This window comes from Salmo salar, chromosome 23, assembly GCF_965601325.2.
Source record: "Salmo salar chromosome 23, fSalSal1, whole genome shotgun sequence".
Taxonomy (NCBI): domain Eukaryota; kingdom Metazoa; phylum Chordata; class Actinopteri; order Salmoniformes; family Salmonidae; genus Salmo; species Salmo salar.
In genome coordinates, this window is record NC_138313.1 from 36904487 (window position 1) to 36925507 (window position 21021).

Genomic DNA, 21021 nt, shown 5'->3' on the forward strand with positions numbered 1-21021 from the left:
GTTACTTCAAACAAGGTTCAGAATGTCCACTCTGTGGGCCTACACCATTGCACACCCTTTAGTTTGTCCATTTTTATCTCACAACATTTTTTTTATAATTCTTCAAAATGTAGAATTTCAATAGCTCCTTGGTCACTTACAAAAGGCAATATTGCATTTAAGGGTTTGTTTTTCTGATGAAAGTAGTTATTTGATGCATGGCCTACTATTTCTAACTGGGAATATAAATCCTATGTCTTTTGTGAGTAAAATCCTTTTTCCAAAATTGATTTAGGTACATTTTTGTGAAGAGGTAGGAGGGTTGTGATATGGGTCATTTAATAGTAAAATCATTTAAGGGATCAATACATTTCTATATTGCTTCCCCAGTATCTGCATGAACCATCAGGCCAAGTGTTTTTGGTTGACCCTGCTGGACAGAAAGAGAAGGAGGAATCGGAACACGCTGCATTCAAATTCAGGTCTTAGTTATTCCATTGTACTGGATCTAATACATATTAGCATTTTACATACATTCATAAGTGATATACTTTTTTATGACATATTGTGAAAAACGCTCTTGGCTGCTGGCTCTGTCACTTTCAGACATGCACAGAGCAGACTTGAACCACAGGGGTTCTCTGTAAAGAGAGAGTAATCCAAAAGGCACAGACACACCCCTTGACTTTCAATTGGCACCGTTGACCTATATGTATTCTCTCCTGATTGGCTCTGTGGTGCACAGTCTGGCAGTCTGACTAAAGTGCCAGAGGTATGAGGAGAGACATCCTCCTTTGTATTTATGTGTAACGCCCTGGCCATAGAGAGGGGTTTTTGTTCTTTATTTTGGTTAGGCCAGGGTGTTACATTGGGTGGGCGTTCTATGTTCATTTTTCTATGTTTTTGTATTTCTTTGTTTTGGGCCGTGTGTGGCTCCCAATCTGGCACAGCTGTAGTCCGTTGTTGCTGATTGGGAGTCACACATAAGGAGCCTGTTTTGCCTTTGGGTTTTGTGGGGGATTGTTTCTGTTTAGTGTCTTGCACCTGACAGTACTGTTTGGCTGTCGGTTTTGTTGTAACGTGTTCGTACATAAATTAAAACTCAAGATGAACACTAACTCCGCTGCACCTTGGTCTACTTCCACAGACAGCCGTTACATTATGGGAACAAATATTTCCTAACACTTTGGATCCTATTCCTGGACAGTTAGACACAATGCATCAATGCAAAATATTTGTTATTACTAATCACTGTCCATGAGTAACCTCAACCTTGTGGGTCTATGGGTGTTTGGGCCAATAAAATGCCAACTCAATTCTACCACTGACTAGTCTCTCATGCCCCTATGAACGGGGACACAGGGCAATAGTTTTTCATCTAAACCAGCCCTTTTTTACTGGAGTACACTAACCCCTAATTGGGGCTCTTTTCTTGACACTAGTAGCAGTTTGCCAGATAAGAAGTCACAAAGATCAAAAAGTATATTGTTGTAAGTGTGTATTACATCCTGTGCTGGCCCCATTGTCATATCCATTCTGGATTCTGAGTGGTAAAATCACAGATGAAAAATGCTTCTATGTATGTGTTTACATTCTCCCCAAGACAGAACTGCAAAAGGGGGTGGAGTTGCAATCTACTGCAGAGACAGCCTGCAGAGTTCTGTCATGCTATCCAGGTCTGTGCCCAAACAGTTCAAGCTTCTACTTTTAAAAATCCACCTTTCCAGAAATAAGTCTCTCACTGTTGCCGCTTGTTACAGACCCCCCTCAGCCCCAGCTGCGCCCTGAACACCATATGTGAATTAATTGCCCCACATTTATCTTCAGAGTTTGTACTGTTAGGTGACCTAAACTGGGATATGCTTAACACCCCAGCCGTCCTACAATCTTAGCTAGATGCCCTCAATCTCACCCAAATTATCATGGAACCTACAAGTTACAACCCCAAATCCGTAAACTCGGGCACCCTCATAGATATCATCCTGACCAACCTGCCCTCTAAATACACCTCTGCTGTCTTCAACCAGGATCTCAGCAATCACTGCCTCATTGCCTGCGTCTGTAATGGGTCCGCGGTCAAACGACCACCCCTCATCACAGTCAAACGCTCCCTAAAACACTTCAGCAAGCAGGCCTTTCTAATCGACCTGGCCCAGGTATCCTGGAAAGATATTGGCCTCATTCCGTCAGTAGAGGATGCCTGGTTATTCTTTAAAAGGACTTTCCTCACTATCTTAAATAAGCATGCCCCATTCAGAAAATGTAGAACCAGGAACAGATATAGCCCTTGGTTCACTCCAGACCTGACTGCCCTTGACCAGCACAAAAACATCCTGTGACGTACTGCATTAGCATCGAATAGCCCCCACGATATGCAACTTTTCAGGGAACTTAGGAACCAATATACACAGGCAGTTAGGAAAGCAAAGGCTAGCTTTTTCAAACAGAAATTTGCATCCTGTAGCACAAACTCCAAAAAGTTCTGGGACACAGTAAAGTCCATGGAGAATAAGAGCACCTCCTCCCAGCTGCCCACTGCACTGAGGCTAGGAAACACTGTTACCACCGATAAATCTACGATTATCGAGAATTTCAATAAGCATTTTTCTATGGCTGGCTTTGCTTTCCACCTGGCTACCCCTACCCCAGTCATCAGCTCTTCACCCCCCACAGCAACTTGCCCAAGCCTCCCCCATTTCTCCTTCACCCGAATCCAGATAGCTGATGTTCTGAAAGAGCTGCAAAATCTGGACCCCTACAAATCAGCTGGGCTAGACAATCTGGACCCTCTCTTTCTAAAAGTATCCGTCGCAATTGTTGCAACCTCTATTACTAGCCTGTTCAACCTCTCTTTCGTATCGTCTGAGATCCCCAAAGATTGAAAAGCTGCCACGGTCATCCCCCTCTTCAAAGGGGGAGACACTCTAGACCCAAACTGTTACAGACCTATATCTATCCTACCCTGCCTTTCTAAGGTCTTCGAAAGCCAAGTTAACAAACAGATCACCGACCATTTTGAATCCCACCGTACCTTCTCCGCTATGCAATCTGGTTTCCGAGCTGGTCATGGTTGCACCTCAGCCACGCTCAAGGTCCTAAACGATATCATAATCGCCATCGACAAAAGAATATACTGTGCAGCCGTATCCATCGACCTGGCCAAGGCTTTCGACTCTTGTCAATCACCGCATTCTTATCGGCAGACTCAACAGCCTTGGTTTCTCAAATGACTGCCTCGCCTGGTTCACCAACTACTTCTCAGATAGAGTTCAGTGTGTCAAATGGGAGGGCCTGTTGTCCGGACCTCTGCCAGTCTCTATGGGGGTGCCACAGGGTTCAATTCTCGGGCCGACTCTTTTCTCTGTATACATCAATGATTTCGCTCTTGCGGCTGGTGAGTCTCTGATCCACCTCTATGCAGACGACACCATTCTGTATACTTCTGGCCCTTCTTTGGACACTGTGTTAACTAACCTCCAGACAAGCTTCAATACCATACAACTCTCATTCTGTGGCCTCCAACTGCTCTTAAATGCAAGTAAAACTAAATGCATGCTCTTCAACTGATCGCTGCCCGCATCTGCCCACCTGCCTAGTATCACTACTCTGGAAGGTTCTGACTTAGAATGTGTGGACAACTACAAATACATAGGTGTCTGGTTAGACTGTAAACTCTCCTTCCAGACTCACATTAAGTATCTCCAATCCAAAATTAAATCTATTTTACAACAAAGCATCCTTCACTCATGCTGCCAAACATACCCTCGTAAAACTGACTATCCTACCGATCCCTGACTTCGGCGATGTCATTTACAAAATAGCCTCCAACACTCTACTCAGCAAATTGGATGCAGTCTATCACAGTGCCATCCGTTTCATCACCAAAGCCCCATATACTTCCCACCACTGCGACCTGTATGCTCTCGCTGGCTGGCCCTCGCTTCATATTCGTCGCCAAACCCACTGGCTCCAGGTCATCTATAAGTCCTTGCTAGGTAAAGCCCCGCCTTATCTCAGCTCACTTGTCACCATAGCAGCACCCACCCGTAGCATGCGCTCCACAAGGTACATTTCACTGGTTACCCCCAAAGCCATTTCCTTCTTTGGCCGCCTTTCCTTCCAGTTCTCTGCTGCCAATGACTGGAACAAATTGCAAAAATCACTGAAGCTGGAGACTCATATCTCCCTCACTATCTTTAAGCATCAGCTATCAGAGCAACTTACAGATCATTGCACATGTACGTGCCCCATCTGTAAATAGCCCATCCAACTACCCCATCCCCATATTGTTATTTTTTTCTCCTTTGCACCCCAGTATCTCTACTTGCACATTCATCTTCTGCACATCTCATTCCAGTGTTTATTTGTGAAATTGTAATTATTTCGCCACTACGGCCTATTTATTGCCTTACCTCCCTAATCTTACTTCATTTGCACACACTGTATATAGACTTCTGTATTGTGTTATTGACTGTACGTTTGTTTATTCCATGTGTAACTCTGTGTTGTTGTTTGTGTCACACTGCTTTGCTTTATCTTGGCCAGGTTGCAGTTATAAATGAGAACTTGTTCTCAACTGGCTTACCTGGTTGAATAAAGGTGAAATTAAACATTTTAAAAATACTGTATGTGGGAATGTCTTATGTCCGTCCTACATGTAGTGTTGGTACATGGAATATTCCTCAACTGCATATATATAATAAATTGCTATTCCAAATTGAAGTATTATTTTCAACAACTGACATTTTCAGATATTATTTTGACAAACACACTTTGGTGCTTACAATTCATTCTCTGTTGTCATAGATTTGGTGGGCACTGTCATCTGTGATCTTTATGATATGACTTTCTTTAAGCACGTACTGATGAAACTGTCACTTAATATTTTTTTCTTAAAGTGTACAAACGCTCTACATTTATTCACTCTGTGATAGGGTTGGATCCTATATGCTACTTTTATTATTGTCCTGTAAAAGGTTCAGTGCCTATAACTTAGGCTGTGTGTAGAATGGGGCATAAAGGAAATTACCTCTACTAATAAATTACTACTAGATTATAGTGATAAGGAAAACAGCATACAAATTTGGCTTCATTTGCCTTTAACTAATCATAATTCCATTATTTTTACATAAAAAAGAGAATACTTCAAAATGAGAAGATCCTGCCATGGAAAAGACGACTGGGCGGACATAAAGTGGAAAGGAGGGGAAATAACTCACACCATGCAGCAGGACACCTTCAGCTGTGGGGTCTTTGTAATGCAGGTTTGATAGTTATATTTTCAATAATGAATGGTTAGCTGTTATGTGACAATTAGGTCAAAAACTCTATTTTATTTTTTGGTGTAGATGGCCAAAGAAGTTGCACAGAACATCCCCAACATCCCCTCCCAAATTGATATGGAACCTTCAAAAACACATGGAGCAACTATGAAAATAAATGGCTGAGGATATACTAAAAATGTCTGGTATGTAATGACATTTAATTCAAAGTAAATGTCAATTCTTTATTTTTATGTAGTTGTGTGGGACAGCCATATGTTCAGTTCATGCCTATGATTTCAGAGTTCAACAAAGCCAACAACTGCTTCATGTGTGCCACTGATAAAGAACCTGGATGTGGCCCAAAGACTGACTGGGTTAGTAACTTTATTTAACATGTTTATAATCTTTTGACAACAGTGACGGCATGTAAGACAATTTATAATATAACACAATTGATGGCTAATTCGTCATTCGTCATACTGCATTGATATTTGATATTATTTATAACGTGTTACGCTTTGTTTTGTTTTGATTGAATGTTTTGCATGCCAACGGTGGGTCCATGTGCTGTAACTAGGAATGAAGACAAAATAGTTCAACAGAGTAAAGAACACAAACTGGAAGTACAGTCTTTGTTGTTGAAAATGTACGCTATACCCCATCCACATTGAAGAGGCTCTGAAATGTACATCAACCAGGGGTAAAGAGAAAGTTAACACTGTGCAATGTTTCATACTTAATTGAAGTTAAGTGTCTGTTGACATGTTGGAAAAGATTAAAGGTCTACAATTTCTGTTTAATTTGTCAATATTACATTTTTATTCATTGATTTACTGGCCATCATTACTGTGGTTACATGTTCAGTATATGTATTGACCAGCAAACCCACTGCAGCCCACCTCACTACCTCACTCTCCATCCCTGCTTTGGACAATTAATAGCATGACTCTCGTACTTTACCCTTTTCCTTTATGGTTGATATTAACGACGAAAGGAGATATTATCTGTCTCTCTCCTATTGTGTACCACTGTTAAATACTGTGGAAAAATATAAAAAAACAGGGAAAATAAGTACTTAGAACTACCAATTATTGTAGATAAATATTAAAGAAAAGGGTAAACACAACACTGGACTGAACCCCCTAATTGTCAAACTAATATTAATGTACAACAATATAGAAGATACATGACTAGAGGTTATACAATATGGGTGTATATCCACTGCATGCTTCTTAGGTGTGTAATTAAAAAACCCACCCAATCTACCTACCTCATCCCCATATTGTTTTTATTTACTTTTCTGCTCTTTTGCACACCAGTATCACTACTTGTACATCATCATCTGCTCATCTATCACTCCAGTGTTAATCTGCTAAATTGTAATTACCTCGCTACTATGGCCTATTTATTGCCTTACCTCCTCACGCCTTTTGCACACACTGTATATATACTTTCTTTTTTTTCTCTATTGTGTTATTGACTGTACGTTTGTTTATTCCATGTGTAACTCTGTGTTGTTTGTGTCGTACTGCTTTGCTTTATCTTGGCCAGGTTGCAGTTGTAAATGAGAACTTGTTCTCAACTAGCCTACCTGGTTAAATAAAGGTGAAATAAAAAAAATCTATAAAAAATTGACATGACCAAGGAGCTATTGCAAATGTGAAACTATGAAAAATGTATGTTACACCGCGTGATTTTACAGTACACAAACAAGAGTGTGCAATATAGAAGGATGGTCAGCGGACATTAGGTCACATGACAAAGAAGCTATTGAAATTCTACATTTTCAAAAATTATTTGAAAATCTTGTGAGATGAAAATGAACAAACTAAAGGGTGTGCAATGTGTAGGCCCACTGAGTTGACATTCTGAACCTTGTTTGAAGTCACTAGGTCACATAACCAAGGAACTATTGAAATGTTACATTTTGAAAAATGCATGTAAAACCATGTGAGATGAAAATGGACAAACGAATGTTTGTCTATGCCATCGGGTTAGCTAATACCAGTTTGAAAGTGTTAGGAGTAATGGTTAAAGAGCTATTGAAATTTGAAACATTTGATTTGTCACTATATTGACGGTCCCTAACTGCTGTTGGTGGACGTAAGGAAAACTACAGGCGAATACCCGTCGAATATCCAACCTGAAACTGTCTTTACCTCCGTATTTGACCTTCCATAATATGCACGATCAAACGATCGCATTGAACTGGGCAGCGGTTACTCACAGCTGGCTAATTCTAGTTCAAGTCCTTCCAAGCGAGCTGTCCTTGTTGTGGCCCGAATGCAATGACAAATATAAGAATATCCAGCGTGTATCCGTACCGGAGCTTTCCTTCCGATAGTAATCCTTCACGGAGTCTTTTGACTTGATTGTAGTGGTTTCCTTTCCTCTTTACCATAGCCACTGCCCTAGCCTGAAAGCGGGGTTGTTTCGTACGCATACGGTCCACATTCAGGCTAGGGCAGTGGCTATGGTAAAGAGGAAAGGAAACCACTACAATCAAGTCAAAAGACTCCGTGAAGGATTACTATCGGAAGGAAAGCTCCGGTACGGACACACGCTGGATATTATTCTATTTGTCATTGCATTTGGGCCACAAGGACAGCTCGCTTGGAAGGACTTGAACTCCTAGAATTCGCCAACTGTGAGTAACCACTGCGAATGAATGATCTGCCCTGTTCAATGAGGTCGTTTGATTATGCATAGTATGGAAGCGCAAATGTGTTTATTTTTCTTATATCTAAAAAAGAAATGATTATCCAATCATCTTAAAGCATAGATTACTTGACATGGAAAATACATAATATGACCTGTCTGTATGGTCAAAAAACTATACCACTCCCGCGTCTAGCTAGGACTCCTCCCCCCGAAGGCCCAACTTCCTGCCTTTATCCTAACACACTTACCACAGTACAATGAATGGGCAAGAGGGGGGGCCAAAAACTAAGTTACACTAATAACAAATGAATATATCTCAATCAGGTAAATATAAATCATAAAGGTACGTACCTAATATTTCATCATATACATTCATATTTAATATATTTACACAAACGTACATGGAGCTCTGTATGTGCTGTCTTTTATACAAATATGTCCAAATCGTCTCTAACATAGGGGCTATTAACGAGTAGGCTGAGCTATTATACACACAACAGACCGAAGACCAAACACACACTAGCGTTTTTCATAGCAATGAGAAAGAGGAGCAGGCGAGACCGCAAGGGCAACCATGAGAGAGAGAGGATCAGAGCAGGCAGACAGTCAGAACCGTGGGCATAGGCATCTTGGTAATCTGTAGCAATGTAGTGATGCCTCGTAAATATTCAAGTATATATAAAAATATCAATGAGTATGGTTAAGCTATTCTTAGTGTCAGTGAATTGAAGTTGAACATTGCCAAATGCATCAGTTTAATTGGGCCTAAATGTGCAATAAAAAGTATTGTGCCTATGGATTATTTAATAAAATCATGGCTTGCTGTTGGTGTCCTAGGTTAGGGCTCTCCAACCCTGTTCCTGGAGAGCTACCTCCCTGTAGGGTTTTGCTCCAACCCCAGTTTATCAACCAGCTAATTGCGGAATCAGACACGCTAGATTAGGATTGGAGTGTGAATCTACAGGATGGTTAGCTCTCCGCGAACAGGGTTGGAGAGCCATGTCCTGGGCAATAGATTGCAAATCAGTATCCCCGCTAAACTTTTTGGAAATGGCAAGTTCACTTTCTCATCCATAGACAGAGTCAAGTGCAAATACGGTCCAGCAGCTCAAATCAGCAGGATGGGGGGGGGGCATTGTTATTAGGAAGGAAGTCTACCATAGATCATTAAAATAATGATTAGGATCATACTTCATCAACTTAAGTATTATGGGGAGACCTATACATTTGGCAGCCAAGCACGAGTTATCAGTGTAGCCTGTTACCGTCTAGACATACACTACCTTTCAACAGTTTGAGGTCACTTAGAAATGTCCTTGTTTTTTAAAGAAAAGCACATTTTTGGTCCATTAAAATAACATCAAATTGATCAGAAATACAGTGTAGACATGGTTAATGTTGTAAATGACTATTGTAGCTGGAAACGGCTGATTTTTAATGGAATATCTACATAGGCGTACAGAGGCCCATTATCAGCTACCATCACTCCTGTGTTCCAAAGGCACGTGGTGTTAGCTAATCCAGGTTTATAATTTTAAAGGGCTTATTGATCATTAGAAAACCCTTTTGCAATTATGTTAGCACAGCTGAAAACTGTTGTGCTGATTTAAAGAAGCAATAAAACTAGCCTTCTTTAGACTAGTTGATTATCTGGAGCATCAGCATTTGTGGGTTCGATTACAGGCTCAAAATGGCCAGAAACAAAGCACTTTCTTCTGAAACTCGTCAGTCTATTCTTGTTCTGAGAAATGAAGGCTATTCCATGCAAGAAATTTCCAAGAAACAGAAGATCTCGTACAACGCTGTGTACTACTCCCTTCACAGAACAGCGCGAACTGGCTCTAACCAGAATAGAAAGAGTGGGAGGCCCTGGTGCACAACTGAGCAAGAGGGCAAGTACATTAGAGTGTCTAGTTTGAGAAACAGACGCCTCACAAGTCCTCAACTGGCAGCTTCATAAAATAATACCCAGAAAACACCAGTCTCAACGTCAACAGTGAAGGGGCGACTCCGGGATGCTGGCCTAGGCAGAGTTGCAAAGAAAAAGCCATATCTCAGACTGGCCAATAAAAATAAAAGTTTAAGATGGGCAAAACAACACAGACACCAGACAGAGGAAGATTGGGGAAAAGTGTTATGGACAGACAAATCTAAGTTTGAGGTGTTCGGATGACAAAGAAAAACATTCGTGAGATGCAGAAAAATGAAAAGATGCGGAAGAGGGTTTGACGCCATCTGTCAAGCATGGTGGAGGTGTAACCGATGTGAAATGGCTAGCTAGTTAGCGGTGGTGCGCGCTAATAGCGTTTCAATCGGTGATGTCACTCGCTCTGAGACCGTGAAGTAGTTGTTCCCCTTGCTCTGCAAGGGCCGTGGCTTTTGTGCCGCGATGGGTAACGATGCTTCGTGGGTGTCAGTTGTTGATGTGTGCAGAGGGTCCCTGGTTCAAGCCCAGGTTGGGGCGAGGAGAGGGACGGAAGCTATACTGTTACAGAGGCAATGTGATTGTTTGGGGGTCTTTGGTTGTGGTAAAGTGGGAGATTTGTACAGGGTAGAAGGGATCTTGAAGACGGAACACTATCACTCCATTTTGCAACGCCATGACATACCCTGTGGACGGTGCTTAATTGGAGCCAATTTCCTCCTACAACAGGACAATGACCCAAAGCACAGCTCCAAACTTTGCAATAACTATTTAGGGAAGAAGCAGTCAGCTGGTATTCTGTCTATAATGGAGTGGCCAGCACAGTCACAAGATCTCAACCCTATTTAGCTGTTGTGGGAGCAGCTTGACCATATGGTACATAAGAAGTGCCCATCAAGCCAATCCAATTTGTGGGAGGTGCTTCAGGAAGCATGGGGTGAAATCTCTTCAGATTACCTCAACAAACTGACAACTAGAATGACAAAGGACTGCAAGGCTGTAGTTGCTGCAAATGGAGGATTCTTTGATGAAAGCAAAGTTTGAAGGACACAATTATTATTTAAATTAAAAATCATTATTTATAACCTTGTCAACGTCTTGACCATATTTCCTATTAATTTTGCAACTCATTTCATGTATGTTTTCATGGAAAACAAGGACATTTCTAAGTGACCCCAAACCTTTGAATGAATTACAGTTTTGAAAAAACGAATCCTGTGTGAATCGTCCTCTGGAATAAATAATGCACATACTTGAATAATAATTACAAAACCAACCTCTTTAGTAATACCCGTCGGAATAGGGCTATAATATGGCAAATCGTAGAGTGCAACACATCATCCCATGGGATCGGTCAAGGCTGCACACAGCAGAAATATCAATGAAATAGTCTAGTTCCTACACATCACCTTCTACATTCAAACAAAACAGGCTTTTTAAAGACTAAATTGATGAGCAAATGGGCAGCATCATGCTCATGACAGTCCTCTAGAACGTAAATGTAGTCTTCCTAGTAGGACTCCGTAATAATAAGGTTGTATGTACGTGTGTTCGCATCCGTTTCAGCGCGTTTTGAGCAAGAGTCGACTCCTTTCAACTCCATCCACAGGAGTCGAAGTCGATTCCAAAAATCGCGGAGTCGTGCACCACTAGCCCCCTGACCATCCACTCAATAAAAAATCGGCCCGCGGCTGAATCTAGTTGATTATCCCTGATGTATAGGCTACTACCGTGATGTCATATCACTTATGCCTGTGTTAATTGCCTCTATGTTCTCAAAATAATATAAATGAGAGTGTCTTATTTTCATTTTTTTATTTGTTTACCTACTGAGTTTGTTACCCACTGATAATGTTCTACCGATAGTGAGCTCACCCAACAATATATGTAACTAGAAAATAATACTGCAGACAATTCAAATACATCCTGTAGTGTATAAGCCACTTTGGACCCACAGAAGAAGAACGTTCATAATTTGTGTGCGGAAATAGTTAGGAGGTTGTAGAGAGGTCAGAGGGCAAAGGCTATTCACCCAGGATTCTCGATTGTGGAATACTGAATACGCAGCCATCTTGGATCTAGCTACAAGGAGAAGGGAAATTAATGCGGTGAGGTTTTTACAGTATTTTTCCCTCAAATATAAACCCGTTTGGTCCGACTCGAATCGTCACATCACAACACATTCATCTTTGTTGTCCTTGTCATTCGGTTTGGTGTGTTTTGGACCGGGTTGGCAGATTTGAATTCGAAAAGTCTTCTGCGCTCTGTTTTTGTCTGTGGCTCCTAGCGTAAATTGAGACCGAAAGGTACTGGGAACTGGATAGGAGACACAACAGGCCCAACCTGCACATCGCTACCTATAGGCAAGCAGACTGCCTGACAAGGGTTGTTGAATTGGAGGGATTTAGCTAGGTAACGTTAGTCTAGTGATGCTTGTTGTTGAACTAACTGTTATTATAACTAATCAGACTCGCGCTGTATTGTTAGTTAACGTTAGCTACAAAATGCTTTACGGAAAGTTTGGTGTAGAGAATAATAACTGAACCTCATAGTGTCACCTGAGCAGAAGCTTGTTGAATTGTTCTGAGGCAAGGTTGCAGGGATGGACACAGTTTTTGTATGTTGACCAATGCATTTTCACACACCAGCATGATAACAGTGAGTGGAAAATCAACAACACTATACACGCGATTGTAAATGAGTTTTGTAAGGCACACTGTATGCACCAGTACTTGACTTGGGCAGGAGCTCAGTGGAGCTGAGTAACCAGCACCTCAGATTGTCTACTGCTTGAGCTCCTGTTCGTCTTATACGGTAGTATATTACCTCAAAACTATTGTGGAGCTCCTGCACCTAAATATAAACAGTACCGGCACCCAAAATGAGTACTGGAACCTATTTAATTCCAAGTCAAGCATTGGTATGCACACATTGCGCAAGGTGTGGGCGTGTTGTCTAGTAGTGAGATGTGATGTCAAACTGAAAGTGTAGTAGACCATAGTCATAGGACTAACACTACTGTGTGGCTTGTGTGTTTCTCTCCTGTCCACGATCGTTTTTTAAATCTGATATGAACAGTGTGGACAGTGGATCCAGACATGCTGGTCGACAGTCTCAATTTCTATGGACTGTTGAGTAATTGAGATATTTAAACCTAAACTTCTTCCCACTCTCTGCAGGTGACAAACGGCATGTTCAGTGCTACGAGAAAGAAGTTTGTAGAGGGGGTGGAAAGTGACTACCCTGATGAGAACATGTACTACAGCCAGCCGTCCATGTACCCACATCGGTCGGACAAAGACGTAAGTGCTCTGTCTGCTCGATCGCACATCCCTACTACAGCACCCTTTGAACTTGAAGTAAGTCAATTGTTTTCACGTCCTTCGATAATGTAAATCTGTTTATGGTTATTTTTCATATTTAGGGAGATTTAGGCTACTCCATCATCCTATATGACTTGCCTTAGCATTGATGTTGTTGTTGTTATTATTATCCTTTAAATTGAATACCCCAATTACAGTGTAATTCCAATGTAATGTGATTTGTAAATAATGATATACGAACTGCCCTAATGTGCAATTATGTGTTATTGATAAAGGTATTGTCATCTGTTGGTATTCTTGTTTCCAGTCCTTCCCTCTCACTTTGTGGTTTATCTCTCTCCTTGTCCTCCTAGATGCTCTCGTCTCCCTCACCGTCGTCATCAGGTCAACTGTCCCAGCTTGGGGCCAGTTTATATGGCCCACAGAGTAAGCTGGCTGCATCTGTTCACTTACATTTCTGTCCGTGGTTTTCAGGGTCTTTTCTACTAAGGCTGTAATACATTTTGGTCTGTAACAATTTTGTAGTCAAGTCACACCTGGAGTTATTTGATCAATTTAGAATAATTACCCTGTAAATGTACCCAATTTAAATATACCCAATTCAAAACAGACTTCAACACTTCTTGTTGATCTCAAAATATCGCTATGCAATATTTTGGTCACTTTGGAATTTGATAAGAGTCCCATGTTGACTGTTTGTATTTGTCCTGTTGCAGGTGCACTAGGCTTCTCGATAAGGGGCATGGGCAACAACACGCCTCAGTTAAACCGCAGCTTAACACAAGGCACTCCGCTACCGAGCCATATCACCCCCACCACTGGGGTACCCACCATGTCCCTCCATACCCCACCCTCGCCAAGCAGGTGTGTGTAAGATGGAGATGCTGGAGAGAGAGATTCTTGAGACCGAGAGACCACATAAGCCAATGTCTTTAAATGCCATGGCATCATCATTCTGCTGTTAGTTAGTTAGCTGTTCAGTAGTTCCAGAGCAGGACAGGACATTATTAGTCAAATAATCACCTGGCTTCATATCAAGCCATTCTGTTCACCCATTTGTCTAACTCTAACCCGTGATGTCTCCTCCACAGGGGGATCCTGCCGATGAACTCGAGGAACATGCTGAACCACTCCCAGGTGGGCCAGGGCATCGGGATGGGCAGCGGCAGGACCAACAGCATGGGCAGCTCAGGGCTGGGCAGCCCCAACCGCAGCCCCCCCAGCATTATCTGTATGCCCAAACAGCAGCCTGCACGGCAGCCCTTCACCATCAACAGGTACAGTCACACGGTCTGGCTGGCAATAAAACTGAAAGATCTGCTGTTCTCAACTCTCTGTTTAAATGTCTAAATCATCAATAGTTTTTTGTGATGATTGAATATGAAGATGATCCAGTTGGAGGCTAAAGTTCTCCTCTGTATTTCTGTAGCATGTCGGGATTTGGGATGAACCGGAACCAGGCGTTTGGGATGAACAACTCGTTATCAAGCAACATCTTCAATGGCACAGGTTAGTAGTGTGTCTCTTCAAAATAACCATCTATCTGATGCTCAGTTTGGCCATCCAATGATACATCACATTCAGCCCAGTTTACCTGTAGGCTTTATGTCATCATGTTTTTACAACATCCACTTTACCTATCCATTCACACACTATAAGACGCTGTCAGCATGAAGAGTAACACCATTTTACTTTCTTACAAGTCTTTAACCTGCCCCTCACAGACGGCAGTGAAAACGTGACGGGGCTAGACCTGTCTGACTTCCCTGCGTTAGCAGACAGGAGTCGGAGGGAAGGAAGCGCAAACCCAACGCCACTACTTAACCCACTAGCTGGAAGGGCCCCCTATGGTAAGAACTCTGTATAGTGCACTAGTAAGGGTTTATAATACTGGACTAGACTAGGAGGGCTACCCATTGTAAGGGCTCAGTGTAGTGCACTAGAAAGAAGGGTTCATTGTAATGCACTTGGCTTGGATGCAAAGGCAACTTGGCAGTGCACATGTCAAAGCATCACTGACTCGTCATATTACTGTGGGCCAGTCAGCACTGCTAGACACATTCTCAGTGTAAATACTCAGCCCACTTCAGTCTCTCTTCAAATATAAACTGTGGCAAATTGTGATGAAGAAAGGGAGAAGGCCTTCTCCAATGGTGTGTGTGTATATATAACCCAAGGCTAAACTTTTTTCTCATTGTGGTGATTTATTTAAGAAGCCTCTTCTCTTCATCTCATGACCTCATCAGTTGGCATGGTGACGAAGCCATCGAACGAGCCGACGCAGGATTTCTCCATCCACAACGAGGACTTCCCTGCACTGCCTGGTCCCAACTACAAGGACCCCACGTTGAGCAACGATGACAGCAAAACAGTGAGTCAGACAGACAGACAGACAGACAGACAGGCTGTCTTTAGCCTGGTTGTCAGTCTGTTTTCATTGGCCGTTGGCATGCCAAACATGGATAAAGCTGAAATGGACAGGCAACCATACAAGGACTCCTTATGTTGAGCAACAACAACTACTGCATATTCAAGTCTTTCACCATAGAATTAGTAGAGTGGACATCCTATATTCAAAGCAATGTTCCATGATGTCATGTGGCTTATAGATGTAATAAAAATGAGAATTATTCATTTGTTTTTTTGCTTTGTACAGAACCTAAACTCTACTGGCAAGAGCACGTCCAGTGCAGACGGTCCTAAGTTCCCCGGAGACAAGACGAGCTCAGCACAGAACAACAGCCAGAAGAAAGGGATCCAGGTGTTACCTGATGGTGAGCCTGTTCAACCAATCACACCTCTCGGTCTCGACCTGGGTACCTCAGTGGGTTTTGACATGGTTCCTGCATGACCGTTGGTATGGTCCACATTTGCATTAGCTGTAGGGAAAGCTCTACTTGGTTATTATTTTCCCTCACTGTGGATTTTCCCACATCTGTAGGGCGGGTGACGAACATTCCTGGGGGAATGGTGACGGACCAGTTTGGAATGATTGGCTTGCTGACTTTTATCCGAGCAGCGGAGACGGACCCGGGCATGGTGCACTTGGCACTGGGGAGTGACCTCACAACGCTTGGACTCAACCTCAACTCTCCAGAGTAAGATGGTTGCTCTGTCTGAACATAAGGTTGAATGGCTACAGAAGTCAAAATCAATGTTTTGTTAGATGTTTTTATTCATCTTAAGTCTGTTGATAGTAACATGTCCCCTCCTCTCCTGACAGAAACCTGTACCCCAAGTTTGCTTCCCCCTGGGCATCAGCACCATGTCGACCTCAAGACATTGGTAAGACATTACCCTGACCACACACACATACCCCACACTAAGCCTGTTGGTGACCCTGGTGCCTCCTATCTTTCAGACTTCCACGTCCCCTCTGAGTACTTAACCAACATCCACATAAGGGACAAGGTAGGTGATAAATCAGTAGTCCCCTTTCAAGTGCTATTGATCTTATACTCTGGAAGAAAGCACAATGTCATAATTGGATAAACCAAATGATGGTGTTGATAAAGCCATCTCTCCTCTTCCTCAGCTGGCAGCTATTAAACTGGCGCGGTACGGTGAAGACCTGCTGTTCTATCTGTACTACATGAACGGAGGAGACCTGCTACAGCTCCTGGCAGCAGTAGAGCTGTAAGTGCTGTACTATCACTACTGAAAGCACTTTCACGTAGGCACCCTTGAGAGAGGTGTCTTTGAACATGGATCTTATCTAAATAAGACTAAGATTTATTAGCACACCTTAATTCCCAGGATCACCTTTTCGGTTTCTATATGTTGTTATCAAGGAGTTATTTGTGCCTTTTTCTTTACTCACTGTGCGTTAATGGCATCTCTCTCTCCTGCCTGTCTGGTGTTGGTGCAGCTTTAACCGGGATTGGCGGTACCACAAAGAGGAGCGGGTGTGGATCACGCGGGCGCCGGGCATGGAGCCCACACTAAAGACCAACACCTATGAGAGGGGGACCTACTACTTCTTTGATTGTCTTAACTGGAGGAAGGTAGCCAAGGTAAAGGTATTGGCTTTAGTATCTGCTACCCTCAATCAATACACTTAACATGAAGAGAAAGTGCTGTGTGTGCTATTTTCATTTACATGTATGTTTTGAGTTGTGAATCTCCTTTGTTGGAGTTACGTGCTTGACATCCTATTTTATTTTTTGGGGGAACTTGTACGTGTTTAACGTTGATTCAAGATAGACTTTTTGTATCTCTGTTACTGGTGATGTCTGTCACTCTGAGTTTTCAGCTCTTGATATTGATGATCAGTATTCTCACTCAGGCAATATAAACTCAACAGGAATCTTCCGTCTCCATTGCTGATTATGTGTTCTCTATCCCTCCAGGAGTTCCACCTGGAGTACGAAAAGCTAGAAGAGAGGCCCCACGTCCCATCTACCTTCAACTACAACCCAGCTCAGCAGGCCTTCTGAGGCCCCGTACAGTCCCAGGGGGAACGCTGTCCCTGCACCCCTCCCTCCCAGCCTGAAGAGGATGGTGTGCTGCGGCCCAGACATCCATCCTGGTTTTTATTCCTTGAGGATCTGGCTAAAATGACTTCAGAGGAGGCGCTCACCACCGCGTAAGGGTGGGGAAAATTGAGCCCTGCCTTTCCCAAATTATGTGCTGCCCAAACACCTCCACTTGTTCTGTTTTTATTCCTTTCGTTTCATCGTTTTTGTTTTGTTTTTGACCAGGGTCTGTGTTTTGTTTACGTCTCTGAATCAGAAGCCTGTTTGGTCCAAGGTAGGAAAACGGACAATACCGACACACTTTACAGTGACAGAACAAGGGTTATGCCTCATCCCCCCCCCCACCCCCCCCCCCCCCAAGTGTTAAGAACAGAGAAAGGTGGGGAAGGCTAAGCCAACAAGTACCATCCCACACGTGAGAACGAAAGGGCGGAAGAAGTGCAATGTTCATTGTTGCATTATTTAGTAATAAAAGAACACAAAGATTGTTTGTGCTTTTTTTTTTTTATGTGAAAACACTCCCTCATGTTGTGTTTTGGAAAGATAAGTAGCCTGTCTACACATCTCTCTCCACTTCTTTCTCTCCATCTCTCCTCTTGTGCATTCCCTCTTTTCTTCTCCACATCCCGTTCTTTCCTTCCTTTTGACTGGTATTTTCTGTCTGGCTTCAATATACAAATCAGAGACCGTTTTAGTGAAGTGTTGTTAGATTACCTACCCAGCTTCATTGTTCCAGAGCGAGCGAAACACTTTCCAGTCTTTGTTACGATTTTGTAAACGTGTACATTTTTTTTAAAACATTTTGAACATCACATGAATAAAGATATATATGTACGAATGTGTATATATATGTATGTGTATACATATATATATATATATGGCATCTATTTTGGAGGAAAAAATTGCCCTGCCTTGTACCTCATCTTTAGGAGGTCAGCATGGAGTACAATATGTAGATAAAACAGGACATTTCTGGATCTGCTGGACAGGGCATCATACTCGGCACTGTGGGCACTTACGAAGAAATACAAATTAAAAAGACAAACAAGGAAAGGCCTGATTCTCAGGAAAAACAAGGACATCCACCCCCAAAGTCCAAAGCAAGAGGACAGATGGACACATTTCACTCAAAGCTGTTTAAACAGCAGCCTTTCATAAGAAAAGGAAAAATGAATAATAATTTGAAGGGGAAAAAATCATACAGACCAATCTTGTATTTTCTGACGTTCAAAGCTTCTTTTTAATAAAGCAAAAAAGGCTTTCCTGAACTACTGTTGTCTGGTTTCTGAGGGAAGAGGGGGGGGCATTCTTAATGAGAACCAAACACATTTGACACTGAATTTACACTGAGTGTACAACACATTAAGAACACCTTTCTAATATTGAGTTGCACCCCCCTTTTGCCCTCAGAACAGCCTCAATTCGTTGGGGCATGGATTCTGCAAGGTGTCGAAAGCATTCCACAGGGAAGCTGGCCCATATCCAATGCGTCCCACAGTTGTGTCAAGATGGCTGGAAGTCTTTTGGGTGGTGGACCATTCTTGATACACACGGCAAACTGTTGAGTGTGAAAAACCCGGCAGCGATGCAGTTTTTGACACATTCAAACCTGTGCGCCTGGCACCTACCATACCCCATTCAAAGGCACTCAAATATTTTGTTTTGTCCATTCACCCTCTGAATGGCGCACACAGTCCATATCTAAAGGCTTAACAATCCTGCTTTATCCTGTCTCCTCCCCTTCATCAATACTGATTGAAGTGGATTTAACAAGTGACATTAACATTTACATCATTTAGCAGACGGTCTTATCCAGAGCGACTTACAGGAGCAATTAGGGTTGACTGCCTTGCTCAAGGGCACATCGACAGAGCCTCGTCAGCTCAGCAATACAAACCAGCAACCTTGGAGCTACTGGCCCAATGCTCTAACCACTAGACTACCTGCCAAGATCAAAGCTTTCACCCGGATTCACCTGGTCAGCCTGTCATGGCAAGTGTTCCTAATATTCTGTCCACTCAGTCTATACGAAACAATTTCCAACTTCCAATGGTCCTCGGAGTTGTATCTGTGTATAACCATTGTATTACTGACCTGCTGATACAGACAGGACCATCTCTGGGCCAGTGGTGTGGAAGGAAGGAGTAGGGTTGGAATAGGTAGGACTAATACAGGTCTAGGCTGATAATAGATCACTCTTGAACAGAGATGTGATAATCACAAAATAGAGGATATTTCTTGAAGTCATAATTGGTTTGTGATTAGTGCCTGTGCCGAATGAGGACTTATACAAGTAAACACAACCTTAGTTAACCCAGAACTAAAATCTTGTGTAATTTGGTCAGATGCAGTGTATCCGTGAGAGATTAGTAAACACACAATGCATTTCTTTAGAAATCTCTTTTATTACCATGACATTGTATCTGTAAGTATACAATACACTAATCATGGTTATTAAACACAAATGCCTTGGATTAACTACAGGTTAATCAACATAATCAAGACATTGGAATTAGGATGCCAAGCTGATGGCTGAAATGAACCAACCTGGGTATCAAACCAATCCATTGACCTACTTCTCTCTTCTACAGTTAGGATTAGGGTCACAGTTCTCCCCAAAAGTCCTTACTGACCCCAACCCTGTCACTCTCAATGGCTGCGTTTACACAGGCAGCTGAATTCTGTTTTGTTTCTCTCCACCAAATGTTTTCTTGACCAAACACATTAGATCTTTTAACATCAGATCTTTTTCAGAGCTAGTCTGATTGGTCAAAAGACACTCAGAACTGGTCCCTTAGATTTTAGCTATCACTTATAGCTACCATTTCATCAACATAGTTTTTTCTCTCTTAATAACTCATCTTCATTCAATAATAGAATCAAAGCATAATTTTGTGCATGTAGTTCAGATCAAATAATCAAGGTGGACAGACACTTGTAGGCATGTCGTTGAACCAAAAACAAAGCCTGAGGGATCAACCTTGCCTACATTTCTCTATTCAATGTGCACTTATGGTCTACGGCCCTGTGTTTTCAGCTATCATCAGTGGTGTAAAGTATTTAAGTAAAAATACTTTAAAGTACTACTTACTGTAAGTTGTTTTTTTGGGTATCTGTACTTTACTATTTATATTTTTTAATACCTTTACTTCAATACATTCCTAAAGAAAATAACCTACTTTTTACTCAATACAGGAAAATTGTCCAATTCCCGCACTTATCAAGAGAACATCCCTGGTTATCCCTACTGCCTCTGATCTGGCGGACTCACTATACACACATGCTTCGTTTGTAAACGATGTCTGAGTGTTGGAGTGTGTCCGACTATCCGTAAACTAAAACAAGAAAATGGTGCCGTCTGGTTTGCTTAATATAAGGAATTAGAAATTATTCCT

The 21021-nt window shown here is 42.2% G+C and overlaps 1 protein-coding gene across 10 annotated transcripts; it reads left to right on the forward strand.

The window, feature by feature from the left end:
- The first annotated feature begins 7865 nt into the window (after positions 1 to 7865).
- cnot2 (CCR4-NOT transcription complex, subunit 2) lies at positions 7866 to 18894 on the forward strand. 10 transcript variants are annotated; one of them, XM_014169892.3, is made up of 15 exons: positions 7866 to 7890; positions 13008 to 13187; positions 13505 to 13577; positions 13868 to 14015; positions 14243 to 14428; positions 14581 to 14660; positions 14876 to 15001; positions 15365 to 15522; positions 15808 to 15925; positions 16093 to 16249; positions 16375 to 16436; positions 16513 to 16562; positions 16687 to 16787; positions 17020 to 17170; positions 17501 to 18894. In XM_014169892.3, the coding sequence occupies exons 2-15, from the start codon at positions 13020 to 13022 to the stop codon at positions 17585 to 17587; spliced, it is 1665 nt and encodes a 554-aa protein (XP_014025367.1). In that variant the 5' UTR covers positions 7866 to 7890; positions 13008 to 13019; the 3' UTR covers positions 17588 to 18894. The 10 variants fall into 10 exon arrangements, with proteins under 10 accessions (XP_014025367.1, XP_082824209.1, XP_082824210.1 ...); XM_082968083.1 differs by lacking the exon at positions 7866 to 7890 and adding an exon at positions 11819 to 11936 and having other exon boundaries at positions 15368 to 15522; XM_082968084.1 differs by lacking the exon at positions 7866 to 7890 and adding an exon at positions 11820 to 11936 and having other exon boundaries at positions 17020 to 17164.
- The last annotated feature ends 2127 nt before the right edge of the window (positions 18895 to 21021 follow it).